Source organism: Patella vulgata, chromosome 7, assembly GCF_932274485.2.
Source record: "Patella vulgata chromosome 7, xgPatVulg1.2, whole genome shotgun sequence".
Classification (NCBI taxonomy): domain Eukaryota; kingdom Metazoa; phylum Mollusca; class Gastropoda; family Patellidae; genus Patella; species Patella vulgata.
In genome coordinates, this window is record NC_065885.2 from 15,969,602 (window position 1) to 15,985,463 (window position 15,862).

Here is a 15,862-nt window from a genome sequence, read left to right on the forward strand (position 1 = left end):
ACATGAGCTTACAAGATTTAAGAAAATCTTGGGAAATGTTTTCGCATTTAATTTTGTGAATAAAAGAAGCAATTTGCGAAGTGAAGAAAAATGAGGTTAAATAATTACAACATCGAATAGGAAAATTATAATTCGACATGCAGGATAGTTCAGGTGGTATTATGGTATTAAAGGGCAGAGCTCACAAGAATCAAGCAGTTCAATAAAACATAGCTAGTTTAAAGAGGCACTCCTACTGTTACTAATTGATAACATGAGATGTTTTATTTGCAAATGAAATGGGGTTTAATGTCCTACTTTTCTACACCTACCCAGTTAATGAATGTGGGCAATGTGTTCTATGGGGAAAATTCTGTGAAGACAGCGGCATCTTTGCCTACTCTTCATCAAACTTTAACTTTTAAGGATAAAGATTAGAGAGAGAGAGAGAGAGAGAAATGGGGTTTAACGTCCACTCGACACAAACTAGGTCATTTCGGGACTAACACATGGTTCAATTTTATTTCAATAATTCACTTATTGGAGATAAGGTTAGACAGGCGACCCTACTCCTTGTCACGTACAACCGGGGATTCGAAACCATGCCAGTTGACTCAATGACAGGCTTTATGATACAGCGCGCACATGCTAACCATTCGGCCATCCAACTCCCCGATAAAGATTAGAGATCCTAGTCAAAAATTCCCTCTGTAATAAACAGTAAATGTATTCCATACAATTGTATGCAGTGGATATTCAGTATATTCATATTAGATTGCATGACAGATGTAGGATCAACGTAGAAATGCCTCTTTAAAGTTCTGACAGTCCTTTATGCCGAGTATGTGCTGACAGTACCAAAATAAATCTTGGTTCAGTTAAGTGGATTACTGATGTTTTGGCCACTGATGTTGAACAGGTGCCACTTGGTGCTAATAGGAGCTAACTGGTTAAGCTTAGGGTTAGGGTTAAAAACATCTATGGTTGAAAAAGTCATACATTCAGTTAGGCTAGGGGGACTAAAAAGGAATAAAAATGGAGTAATGTTGAGAAAAGCATTGGACAATAAAATAAAAGGAATTTGATTGTGAAAAGGAGGTTAAGAAAGCTAAGAAGACAATGATGAGAAAAAGGATGAAATTGATAGGATATATGACATAGAAACATTAAAAAGTAAGTAATGAGAGATGTTTTGAAAAATAAAAAAAATTTGTGTGGAACCAGATGATACCTCAATGACATTTTGTAATCGAATTTAAATTCAAATTTAAACAACTTGATGGAAAAAACTGGGACTTATTAAACTAAGGCTTGGACATCCTTTTTTATTCTAAAGAAATCCTCTCTTTTTATAAAAGATTATGAAATCCCCTCTAATTCTCAACCTTTTCTTCTATAAATTTCACACAATATACAACAAAGCATAACACAGCAACGATCTATAAGCTAATACATCTGCTGGCCTAAAAAAGCAATTGAATCTAAAATTCTAACTACCATGCTCCATCTTGCATACCACCAAATCCAAACAGCAAATCAGAGTTATCTCACCTTCTTTCAAAGACTTTCAAAGAGAATAAGAGTTTCATCCTTTCTATTAACTCTCCTTACCTTTTCTGGCTTTCTTAAACCGTTTTGATGTGCCTTAAATACTCATACATACATTTTAAAACTCACTCATATTTTTTATCTTCTCTGATCTGAGTTAAATGTTAAAGTTGTGGTATAATTACTTATGATGTGTTAATTTATTTTGCCACAGATTAAGCAGGCATAGAGGTATAAATGAAACCTAAATTAATAAACAGACAGAGATTCACTTTCTCGATCAAATTAAAAATTTAAATTTACAAAGATTACTACTGGTACTCTCCCAATCAAAGTAACACATCAGATCAAATCACACTTTTTATTTTGACCCCAATCAGAAAGGTCCTAGCGGGTTGGGTCGATTGTTTATGTTGACATGTATCAGCTTATTTCTTTCATCCTTATGGAAACCTGAAAACCATCTTGCATTTTGCAATCATACTTTTATATTTATCATTACATAATCACTTGTCAACAACATTTTCTCCTTTATTTTAATGTCTTACCTTAAATAAAACAGTTATCAATGATCTAATGACTTAAAATGATATCAAAGGTGGACTAGGAAGTGAAGAAAAACCCTTGGAGTTGAGAGCATCCCCACTCCCACCAAGGGTCAGCTATTTGATGGCACAAAGGGAAGAAGGGGAGGATAGTCCAACTGCCTTCTTCATAAACTCTTGCCTTTTACTGGGTCTAGCGACAAATTCTGATGAATTTTGATGTACAAAACTGCACTCAATCTAATTCTCATATTTTTCTTAAGAGGGTTTCATCAAAGTCATCGAAAACATCACACCTACATTGACTTTTGGATGTACAAATATCTCCTTCCTTACCAATAGTGTTTATGTAAAGACAACCAAACTACCATGATAAATATGATATAAACTATGCAACCAAAGTACAACTTATTATGTTGAAAAAAGACATGAAAAATAAAGTTAATGACAATAGAAGAATAAAAGGCATACCCTACATGCAAATTGCACAGTGATATGAAAAAAAGTAAATGATATATTATAAACTAGATTTAAAAACGACATGAGCATGCACAAACATTTGACATGTTGCTGCACGGATCTAGAAAGTACGATTTCATGCAAAACCAAAAATAATATGATGAGCAGTGATAGTAAGACATTAGCTGTGTGAAAAAGGGATTTTAACAGTTTAGAAATAAGACAATAATAAAAACATCATAACAGAACATTCAGATCTTAATAGCTCTTTTTTAATTGAAGCCTTTGTGCGCCACTTCCATTTTTTGATAAAATAATGTATTTTCCATGACTTAATTCACACTAAAATGTACTCATGTCTTCGTAAATACTGAATGGAATTGAACCATGTTAAGACTGATATTCATTGTAGAGAATAACCTGTCAGTTTAAAGGGGATTAGCAATTCCACAAATAACGCTCAGGAACTAAATTTAGTCCGAAGATTAAAATTAGAAGATTAATACTTTGATTGATTAAAATATATGTGCTTTTTCCATCCATCAGTAATAGATGATAACACACTACATAAATAATTCAACTTAGCATAATCACAATCTCATAATCTACTGCCAGCATGGTTTAACCAGAGTTCATCCTCTGGGTCCATTATCTATCTCTTTAACTAATTGGCATCATACCAAAGCAACTATGTACAACATTTTTTTTCTGTACTTTAAAAAAACATAAACAACAACAAAAATCTGTCCTAGATCCAAGCAGTCCTAGATTGTGATTATGCTAAGATAAAACTGGATGAGCTATTAAAAACTGAATAACTTTGATTAGAAAGAAATAACATTAAACTAAAAACCAAGACTCTCTGTACAACCAGAATAAGACCCACTGTCCCAAAATTGGTTTTCCCTAAGATATCAAATTGGTTTTCCCCAAGATATCAAATAAAATACCAATTTAATTTATATTTTGAAAAATGATAAAATTTTCATATCATTGAAAAGAATGAAATCATCTGTTGTTTCACTCTATAAGTTTAATACAGAGAGTCTCAGTGAATACAACAATTATACAAGTGAGGACATTGATATCTGAGATGACCTTATAACATAACCCAAAAATTCATTCTAACCACAAATTATTTTCCCCTTTTCACAATTTGCAATTTTCTAAAGTACTTTGTCTGGGTGTTGAGTCTACTAAAAGCTTGTAAGTCCTTAAACGAAATGGACACAATGTAACAATTTGGACTGGTCTGATAATTTCTGTATATAAAGACATCTCCCCATGCTCTTGTGTTGACAGTACAAAGGGTTCCATTAATTCTAACAAGAAAAGATTTCTCATCTAAAATCTTACCCTGACACATTCTTCATTAGGTGCCTCCACAGCCTCGTACGGCTCTATCTTTGTTATAATGGCTTCGTATCTTTCTTGATCTTGCTGGTTTCTTAACTGTTGATTTACATGTGTAACAAATCTATCTATACAATCAATCTAAAATATAAAATAAAAAAGTGAAATAAAGATATCCAAAGAAATTTATAAAATAAGCTGATCCATAGTATCTAGTACCATCATTATGTTTCTTATTTTGTCGACATTCTGGAGTTGTCCCCCCTTAGCTTGATGCACCATATTTTCCATACAAATTCTGTTTTTCTAACATTATATGAGCCATTATAAATAAATTTCTGATTCTCTGTAATTTTGAATCTTGATTCTCTGTAATTTTGAATCTCAATTCTCTGTAATTTTGAATATAAGAAATACCAATTTTTTCCAAATATTTAATTCCAGAAATATTTTCAAATTATTTTACGACTGAATGAAAATACGAACCATTGCCTGTAAATCTTTCTGTTGCTGTTCATCTTCAGTTTTCTTTAAGATGGCGTTAACCAAGAGACAATATTTTGTTAAACGCTGCATAGGTTTAGCCAGAAGATCTGTTAACTTTAATCTGTTACACTGTTTCTGGGCTTCAGCCCACTGAAAATACAAAAACAATAAAATTTTACTTTCATTTTTCCAAAAACTAATCAAGGATTTTCTTCAACACAAAAATCACTTAATTCACAACAAAAAATGTAACACTCATTCATTTTAGCTGTTCTGAAAATAATGAAACCAAAAATAGCACTCACCACAACAAATGTTTTAAAAAGTTCATTTTCGTTGTATTTTGTTCTCTGATAGTCCACACAATTCTTCTGATCCATGCACCATTTTGTATAGGGAAAAAATAATTTAGAGAACTGAAAAATAATTTTGGAAATGTGTTATTTTACTGGGTAATTTATGAATTTGAACTATAAAAGGGAGGGAAATTTTGCTGGGATAGTGGTGATTCGACCTACTCTTCTCAAGTGTTGTTTTACGTGCACAAGGGCAGACTTTGTTTTCTTTGTTCCATCCAAAACAAGTAAGCAACACTCTACTTATCAAACCTGACAACTGGAAGCTACTCTTAAAAAATCCAGACAAGTACGAGTATTCCAAACCTGGGAGATTCTAATCAAGAGTCTAGTGTCCTTACCACTAAATTTTACGTGATAAAAAAGAAAGAGAGAGAGACAGAGAAATGGGGTTTAATGTCCCCTCAACACAAACTAGGTAATTTCAGGAATAATCTATAGGTCAATATTTATTTCAATAAATTGCTTGTGCATAGAGGTCTTTAGCAGTGGGAGAAAACTGGAGGACCCGGAGAAAACCCATGAGGTTGGGCAGGCGACCCTACTCCTTGTCACGTACAATCGGGGAATAGAGTGATAGATCAGGGTTTGCCACGTAGGTAAATGTATCTTTAGTAGAGCCGTATAGTTAAATGTCTTATTTCCATGTGCAGAATTCAGAGACAAGGGAGTATATTTTTGTATATTATCTTACCTTAGTGGTAAAACCATGTTTAAATAATGACGGATTAAGTGGTTGATGAGACGTTCGACTTTCTTGTAAAACCGGTAAAATATATTTCTCCCAAAACTGACAATTTACTTCTTCTAAATCATCGATATTGCTAAATAACTGTTCGGTTTCAATCTGAAATTAACGAGCTTCATATTAAAAGAATATTTATTTTATTGAATGATGTAGAAACACTGAATTTTATTTGGATTTTTTCTGAACAGATAACCGGGCTTCTATGTCAAAATTTTGCTGGACGCTCAATTCTTGACATATTTGTATCTTTACCTCAATTCTTGACATATTTGTATCGTTACCTCAATTCTTGACATATTTGTAGCATTCCCTCAATTCTTTTTACATATTTCGAAGCATTTTACTTTAAACTTTCACTATATTGATTGTGTTTTAAGTTAATTCTCATTTTATAGCATGTAAATTGAATGGCAGGCAAATTGTCCTGTTGGTCAATATCACTATCAGTCAATCAAAGACTGGCAAATACATCTGAATCAAGAGTCATTGTATATGTGGAGTTACAAAGCTTGTATTAACTATTCAAGAAAAACAAGAATAAGTATTTAAATGTACCTCTGATAATAACTGGTTGTTCTGTATATTTAATAAACAATTTTTAAAAACCTGCAAAACACAAAAAAAAATATTCAAATCAAATATCATTTATGGGAGTATATTCCTACAATTGTCTATTGAACTGAATTATTTATCAGTTGTGGCCTTCCATTATATAAATCACATAAGTTCAAATGATTTAAAAATCAACTTATAACTCGGTCTTCCATACATATTGGTAGTGCACATATTACATATGGTATAAATGAGTTCATAATTAACTTTTAACTCAGTCCTGTGTTCAGATTGGTGATGCATGATTCACAAATGGCAAGTCTACAAATGATTTATTTTAAACAATTCCTGTGTACAAATCAGTAGTGCACATAAAAGATCCTTTGGCCATGGAATCTGTAGAAGTGTGGGTGAAAACACCACTGCAGAGTCAAAATTCTCCCTGTCGCATTGAACACATAGAAATTAAAAAATTACTGTACTTTAGTCTCAAAATTAAATGTTGACCGAATTCCATTATAACTTCCCCAAAATTTTTTATCATGGATCTCGCATTTACAAACATGTTCCAAATATGTATATGACATTATATATTATAAGTATCTCAGATTATTGTTATTTTATCTAATACAAAATGAATATACTTACAGATGTAATAACCCTGAGATTTTGTATAAAAGATCTTTCTGTTCCAATCAGCTCCCAAATAGCTTCTTGTTGATCGTGCTGGGTTTTAGACAATTCCTAGAAGGCAAAAATAAACCAATTAATTTCTGTTTATAAAAAGGGTTCAAACATAGAACCAATATACAGTTTTATATTAAGTGTTATCAAGTTGAGAACTTTATAAATGGACTGCAACAAGCTTGGAGACTAAAGGGGGATAACTCTATTCACATCACATTAAAGTAGTAACTGTATCAAACCAAACCCTTAATTTTAGAAAATATAAAGATATCAACACCAAGAAACCAAATACAGTTAATTTATGAAACAGTTATCTACATGCATAACAAACATGATGGCCATTATTAAAAATGTTTGAAGACTAAAGGGGGATAATTCTTCATAGACCTCAAGAATTACATTTTGTGAGAATAAAATCATAACATTAGCCAGTCTGTTATTTAAGTCAATATTTATGGTAAATATCAGTCATTTTGTTAAAACAAACCTAAAACCAAAGAATTCTACAGTTGAGATATTTTAATTAAAGCCAAAGGCATGATTACCTACTTAGTACTAGTAATTTATCAAAAAATAACAAATTTGAGCAAAATTTGATGGGAGCTATTTTAGTTGTTACATAAAGTAAAAGTAGAACAATAAACTTTGATGAAGACTTGATTGACAATCTGTCAAGTTGTTTTGATATGTATATAAATAACTGGTATATGTAAATATATAGGTCATACAGGTAACTATATACCTTTATATGTCAGAATAATAATATATATCATACATGTCTATAGTGTTTCTTTTATCCTAATGTTAACGACTGTTAGGGGCAAAGAACAGAGAGAGAGAGAGAGAGCAATGGGGTTTAACGTCCACTCGACACAAACTAGGTCATTTCGGGACTAACATATGGTTTAATTTTATTTCAATAATTCGCTTGCGCGTAGGGGTCTTTAGCAGTGGGAGGAAACCGGAGGACCCGGAGAAAACCCACGAGGTTGGACAGGCGACCCTACTCCTTGTCATGTACAACCGGGGATTCGAAACCACGCCAGTCGACTCAATGACAGACTTTATGATACAGCGCGCGCACGCTAACCATTCAGCCATCACACACCCCCGGCAAAGAACAGACAGAAAAAGTTTACAGAGCAAAGATTTGAGTACTGAGATACATGTATAGTAATTAAATTTTTGCTCTTTTATTTTCATTGGTGCATCTAAACTAAGTATATATTTCTTCTCCCTTAATACTTAAGATAATAAGGTAAAGATTGAATTTATTGCTAAAAAAATGGGAGAGACAGGTTTAAGGGAGTTTCTGGTCCAATAAAGAGACCCATTTTTTTTTTTGTGGAATTTGTTTTTGCCAGTGGAAGGAGCTCATTTGGTGGATAAACAGGTAACTGGTGCTATTAGGAACTAACTAGTTACAGTTAGGAATAAAAATCCCTATGTGGCCAAAACATCACAATTCCTCATTTTTTCCTAAAATGCTTGACCTTGGTGACAGGTTTTAGATCTAAAATGTTTAATGTTGGTGACAGATTTAAGACCTCAAATGCTTAATGGTGGTGACAGATTTAAGACCTCAAATGCAAGATGGGTAATTCTTTCATGTTCTAGAGTATTAAGACTTCTATCTAAAATAAGATTAATTTCACTTACTGCTGAATTGTCAACAATATGTCTCCAGTCTTGCTCCAGATAAAAATTCTCTTCTTTAAACGGAGTCTTTCCAACAGCAACAAGTGGATGTAAGGGAGGTAATCCATGTGTACTATAGCTGGTTAAAAGTTCGTTGAGTTGTTCATGTTTTTCTCGATCCTGTAAAAAAGAATGAAAACAAATTTTGAATATATTGGATGCATATAGAAAAGAAAAATAATTTTAAAAGGCTTTATGGTTTCACTGGCAAATGGAAATTTCCTTAAATATTACATCTCTCATGAAAGATAAAGTACATTACATTTTTTCTTTTTTTATGGAATGTTTAATTTATTATGTTTGTAATGTATTTTATTTGTATAATTTTAACAACACACGCTGCATTTCATTACATGTAATACATTATTTGTAACATGATGACACATATGTAAAACTATAGCATGTAGTGTATATATGAACATTCAGAATGTAGATATGAATATAATCAGTATGTAGGTTCTAGAAATGTTATATATGTAAAGGTTATTAACATTTAGTATGTAGGCCTAGATAATATGAATATTCAGTATGTTGTCGATAGCAATGTTACCATGTCTAGATAATATGAAAATATTTAGTATGTAGGCCTAGATAATACGAATATATTCAGTATATTTGTGATAGTAATGTTACCATGTAAAAGTTATTAATATTCTGTATGTTGGCCTAGATAATATGAATTATCAGTATGCACATGATAAAAATAATATGAATATTCAGTATTTAGGTGATAGAAATGTTACACATGTAAGAGTTATTAATATCTAGTATGTTGGCCTAGATAATATGAATATTCAGTATATAGGTGATAGAAATATTATATGTAAAAGTTCTGAATATTCAATATGTAAAAGTAATGAATATTCAGTGTGTAATAAATAATAAGAGTATTAATATTTAATGTCCTTGTAAAGTAAACAGTATAATAATACTCTGTGTAAATATAACAGTAGCTTTATTTACTTCAAGTAAATATAACATATCTATTTAAAATAATAACACTCAGGAAAATCTCTCCTCTATGCGAAATTTACGAAGTAAGAAATATGAAAGTAGAGCCAGTCAAATGAAAAATGTAGGCTTTCAAAGTGGTTCACAGCTAAATAAATAGATTTATTTCACAAAATAGCAAAGGAAAAAAGTTTTGTATGAGGTGACAGATCTTGTAGTCAAACTGAATAAAAATATACTGCTTTCTGATTAGGAAAATGACGAGAGATCCCCTAATCCAATGATGCCCCTCAGCCCATGAAATAGGATTTTGGTCAAAATATACACAAATGACTGGAATAACTATGATTCCTACTAGTCAAAGAGAGACAAAGAGAAAATAGGGTTGAACATCCACTATACACAAACTAGGTCATTTTGGGACTAACATATGGTTCAATTTTATTTCAATATGTAGAAGGAAACTGGAGAAAACCCAAGAAGTTGGAGTTGGACAGGCGACCCAACTCCTTGTCACATACAAGCTAAGAATCAAAACCACGCCACTTGACTCAGTGACAGACCTTATGATCTAAATCACAGGCATTACCATTAGACCACCCAACCCCAGTCTTACCAGTGAAGATAGAGAAAAACCACTGCATATATACTTAATGCATTGATCTTGTGAAAGATGCTTAAGAAAAGGCATTAGAATCAAGATCCACAGAACATCAATCATTTTTATAATATTACCGTTATGAACGTATTATATACATTATATTCATCGCATTATATACGGTTATTTAAACTCCTATGATGTAGCAATCCACTGATTTATTACATACTTATAATGTTCATGATGCATGATTCAAACTTTAATACAAGTAATAACAGCATAATAAGAGCTTTTATGCTTGTTTAAACATGTAGTATTAGTATATTTTATGAGAAGTTTATGTATATTCAAGTGTATTGTTATGATCAATACGGTCTTTTCAAAGAAAACAAATCTTTGAATATCACGAAATACAAAAGGATTGGTCAATAAGATTATTAGTACTAAATATTTAGAATGTTTTGAACTTGGATCAATTCTTTGAACAGGTGTCTTCATATTGGATATCACGAAGTATATTATTTTTTTAAATTCTATCTTAAGTAATATATCAAAGCTGAAGCTTGTTTTGTGAAGCAATCAAAGGAACTATTCTGTCATTAAAGTCTACTATTCCTAACTTATTTCATTGAGTTGTGACCACCTGAGGATAGAAACCCAAAATAAATGAGAGGTTCACTCAACAAAAACTAAGTCAATTTGGACAAACATGTTAATCTTTATTACAATAATTTGCCTTCACGTAGGGGTCTTTAGCAGTGGGAGGGAACTGTAATACCCAGAGAAAAGCCATTAGCTAAGCCAGGTGACCTCGCTCCTTATCAAGTAAAAGCTTTGGATCGAAACCTTGCCGCTTGACTCAATGACAGACCTGATGATCTAAAATACATATTACACAACTCAGCCCCCTACCAGCAAATACCAACAGAATAGAAATAAGAAACTATTCAAACTAATCGATAATTGTTCACCCATTTAGCTATTTTTAAACTTCAACACTCCTGCTGTATAATTGTTTTCTCATAAAAGGAAATAATCAATCAATGCTTTTTGTTCAAAAGTACACTTGATTTACGGTTGTTGATATTTTTTCTCTTATTACTTTGAGCAGCTATTTTCACAAAGGAGTGGCTTAATTGCTAAATTACTAATTGAAAAGGGTTAATTACGATTCCTGAATCTTGAATTCTGATAAATTATGTTCCACAAAGTTAAAAATTGTGTTCAATTTGATCTTATTAATTAAACTGTATAGAGAATGATGTTTCCTTCGATAATTGTTTAATTGTCGAGTTATGCAGGTGACCCCGTTCTTTGAAATGCTGATTGTATTACTAAAATGCTAAAAAGTTGTGTCTGGATGTTGACGTATAGGAAATTTGTCTCTTCTTATACATAAAGTAGATAAATATACTACTTTCTACCAAAATATATGAACAGCTGTTTATTGATTCACATGAAACAATAGATACCTCAATATAATAACTTGATATATATGATATATAAGCATAACTATATAATATGTACCACTTTATAGTGAGGTGTGGTTGGGAACTTTGTTTAGACTGGAGCATTACAGGAGCCATAGGGAATAAACAAATTACAAAATGATGCAATATCTAGGAAAATTGTTGCCATTAATTTGGTAAAAAAAAATCTTAATACTGCAAAAAAGAAATTATCTTAAAGGGGCATTATGGGAAACTTAGATAAAGAGTTGACATTTCTCGCTATAATAGTTAAAGAAATAGATAATGTAAATAGAATATGCAGAAAATTTAAGTCAAATTACTCCACTCTGAACCGAGATATTAGCTTTTGAACTTTAGACTAGTCTCGATCATCATTAATAAAGTCAGTAGGATAAAAAAAAACAAAGTCTTGATTATCCATTTTTACATTATTTTTCAAAAAATGTATTCCAATCTGCTAAATATCGCAGGCTAGCAATGGCATCAAGAGTTGATTATGGTCTGGATGAGTGAATCAATGTCTAATAATTTAGACTACATTTCAGGCCTAAAGAAAGACCTGCAATAGGCAGATTTAGCTATTGCATAATGTATGTTTAATAATGCAAAAAAAGTAAATTTTCTTAATATTGCAAAAAAAAAATAAAGAATGAAGTCTTCATGTAGAATGGATGATAGCTTTAACAGTACAAGCAAAGAATATATTTTTTAAAGTTGATTATACCACAAAGCAAAAATCAACAACAGTTAAAGGAACTAAATCGCTAATATTTGGGACCTAGAAATTGACACAAATGGGTTGCAATGCATATAATAATGTAATATGAATGTATGTAAACTGATTTATATTCAATGCTTTCAGTTTTTACTGTAAATTCTAATCAGTTATGTTCGGCGAAATATGCCAGAAGTATCAATCGAATGGCAATCCCTAGCATCTGGTTTTGCCAGTCTACACCGATCGTATTTATTGAGCATGCTCTCCAAATAAGAATATGGCGTCACAGTTTGACATGACTTGTGGAATATGTCTAGCCTCATTCTTCAAGTCCCTTGTTACAAACGGCGCTGAAACGCATTATGGTACATGATTCGTGTACCAATGGTAAAATGTTTATTTTGCCTTAAATATTGGATATCAGAAGCCCATCTTTTCCCTGTAAGATCACAACAGCAATGTTGATTTAAATTTGCAAATAATTTGTGTTTTCAATGTCGAAGACTTTGGATGATATTGAGTTAGTGACTTAGCTACTTTAAGTATAACCACACTGCTTTTATTATTATACTGTACAACTTTATATAAATTAATGATGTCATAAGATTGTGGACGTCATATTTGTACTAAATAATTTATTGCCTTTTGTGCACTGGCCAAGAAGTATCTAATATTGATGATCATTCTTCTATTACATGTATATGATCATTCCTTCCTTCCTTTCCATGGCAATCCATTAAAATGACATCAGAAACAATATTACGTGGCTGGTTGGGAATTAAAGAGAAAGCTGAATTGACATCCTACGTACCTTTCTGCACCAACTTGGCTAATTAAGACAGGCATATACACAATACAGTTTGCTATGATGGAAATTTTGAAACAAAGAGCAGTCCTACAGCCTATGATAGATTCTTTTACATACTTCCATGCCAATCCGTCTCCGAACAACTAGACAATGTTCCTTGCCAGGTCCTCTGGCTTGGACCACTGACAAGGAGAGAGAGAGAGAGAGAGAGAGAGATGTGGTTTAACATCCACTCGACACAAACTAGGTCATTTCGGGACTAACATATGGTTTAATTTTATTTCAATAGTCCGCTTGCGCGTAGGGGTCTTTAGCAGTGGGAGGAAACCGGAGGACCAGGAGAAAACCCACGAGCTAGGTTGGACAGACGATCCTATTCAGGGATTGGAAACCACACCAGTTGTCTCAATGACAGGCCTTATGATACAGCGCGAACCTGCTAACCCTTCGGCCATCACCCCCCCCCCCCGGACAAGGAGAAAAAGTTGATATGTTGTGTATGATTATGATTGGTACCTATAATTTCCATTCATTAAACAGACATTATGCAAGAGCTAAATCTTCTAATTACAGGCTTTTCTTTAGGCCTTAAATGTTATATAAATTATCAATTAGACATTAATTTACTTAACTTACCAATAATATAATCAACTCTATATAGATGTCATTGTATAGTCTAGATTTTCAATCGATTTAAATACACTTTGCCGTTGAAGCGGGATACCGTAAAAAAGGATAATCACGATTGTTTATTATCGTAAAAATGGTAGCAATGACAATCAAGGCTACACCGTTCTTCTAATAATGATAACCAGGCTCAGAGTGAAGTAATTGATTGATATTTTTAACATATTCTCTTTTCATTATCTATTTTTGTAGTGAGAACTGTCAGCTCTTTATCTAATTTTACATAATGTATCTTTACAAAATAAAAATTCATATCATCTACAAATTGTTCTAAAAGAGTAATTAAAGTAACAGAATGCCTGGATCTATATTCTTACATATTCAAACTATCAATTACTCGCACAAAACTTTGCATTTTACATTAAAACTATGGAACCATTAAACAATATTAAACCCAGAAGTAAATCTACTATTTCCAGTTACCTTGCTTCTGTACATGTTGTCTGTTTAACATCAGTGAATTCTGACGTCACGTTATAAACAAAGCTGTCAATCCATCAATCAATCGATTTAATTTAACTTCTTTTAATCAATATTGCATCATAGATTGATAGGTAAGGTGCACTAACTGTCCAGGTGTGTACAGGTATGTCCATTGTCTACAATAATCGAGATCTTGTCTTCACCGTCCCTTGTAACAAATCTTTAATCGAATCATATGGTCAATTTGACCAATATCATGCAAATATTTCTAACAAGGTTTATATCCAGGGACAATAATAACTTAATAAAACAGATGATGAATTCCTAGTCCTTGGTTCAACCTCATCCTCGGACTCTTCTTTGATGAAAATGAAACTTACATTGATATCTTGTGTGTGACACAGTAATTAAAATTCCATAGACCTCGTTGTTGTGTTTAAGATGAGATAAAACTTACAATAAAAATTGCATAGTTTACCGAGCAGTAAAGTTTTTATCGTGGAATAAATCTGACTAGAAAAATTCTGCACCCTGTTCTAATTCATAAACGAAAACAGTTACCAAAGCACCTCGAAATATGGTATAATTTACTATCACAGTTTCCACACTTCAAAACAATCAGAAGTTTTCTGTTGTACACGAGTTAGATTAATTAACACTATTTACCCGGTAATTAGTTTATCCCACATATCTTTAACCAAGTGACCATAATCGACAGTGGTTATATGTCTTTACCATCCAGTCTTTCTTGTAGCCTACTCTTATTCAGAATTTGTATGAAGAATCACAATTTGTAAGATTTTGAAATTATTCAAGTACAAGGCTACTCAATTCTTTCACAGATCTTTCTAAATAACAGAAAATCGAAAGTTTTTGTTCTCTCGCCTTTGATCCTGTATTCGTTGCAAATATTTGTACACAGTCAATTGTTCAACTTTCTTTTTTGGCATCCAACCCTCGAACAAAACACAGGGTTTTTGTCTTTCCTCTGAAATTTTGTAATATACGTATGAGAGTTTTATAACAACTATATATATGCTATACACCTAATCCACTCCGCCAATAACAATTTCAATATTAATGTAGAGAAATTGATTATCCATTTCAGCAAGCAGCCACATGTGTTCTATCTGGCTGGCTGTAATATACTAATATATGTTGGTGTGTATCACCTCATGAATATAATATATACACGTTTAATATTGAATTTCTTTTGTTCACGGATCTTTAATCAAAGCTAATTACAATTCAAAATCAGCTTTCAAATTTCAGTCTGAAATTTTTAACTATTTATTAATGGAGTAGAAACTTATCAAGAACACCTATTTTAATATGTACATGTGCATATTGAATTTCTCTTCTTTAGTAATTCTAAATTCACTCTATAATATTTATATTTTGACAAAATAAGCTTTAAACTTCAATCTCAGATTAGATTTCAAATTTTTATTAGAAATTTTATACCAATATTAGCAGTGAGGATATGTAATTTAAAATGCTTATATTGGATTTCTATTGCTTAAGTTTCATCTACAGTTATTCATAAAAATGACCTTTAAAATCTTATCTTGATTCACCTTTCTGCTTGAGATAAAGACATTTTATATTATTTATTATCAGTACAGACGATTCTCATAGAACTTACACTTATCTTAATTATTCCAACGTACTTGGCTCATTAAACTAACAAGACTTAGATATTCAAGATGGTTTCAAAAATTATTCAAGACTTTATTTGAATTCACCTACAAACCAGAAATAATGAAAACTGAAGTCAGAGACACACTTCACATT

At 31.9% G+C, this 15,862-nt stretch overlaps 1 protein-coding gene across 1 annotated transcript in view; it reads right to left on the minus strand.

Annotated features, from left to right (window-relative positions):
* Positions 1-15,862, minus strand: part of LOC126828201 (pleckstrin homology domain-containing family G member 5) — a 180,296-nt gene that overhangs the window by 5,714 nt on the left and 158,720 nt on the right. The window contains exons 13-19 of the mRNA XM_056102167.1: positions 8,373-8,531; positions 6,675-6,770; positions 6,030-6,080; positions 5,421-5,573; positions 4,676-4,786; positions 4,371-4,520; positions 3,888-4,025 (exon numbers count right to left, since the gene is read on the minus strand). Of these exons, the coding sequence (XP_055958142.1) occupies positions 3,888-4,025; positions 4,371-4,520; positions 4,676-4,786; positions 5,421-5,573; positions 6,030-6,080; positions 6,675-6,770; positions 8,373-8,531 (858 nt within the window). The remainder of the gene's footprint in view (positions 1-3,887; positions 4,026-4,370; positions 4,521-4,675; positions 4,787-5,420; positions 5,574-6,029; positions 6,081-6,674; positions 6,771-8,372; positions 8,532-15,862) is intronic.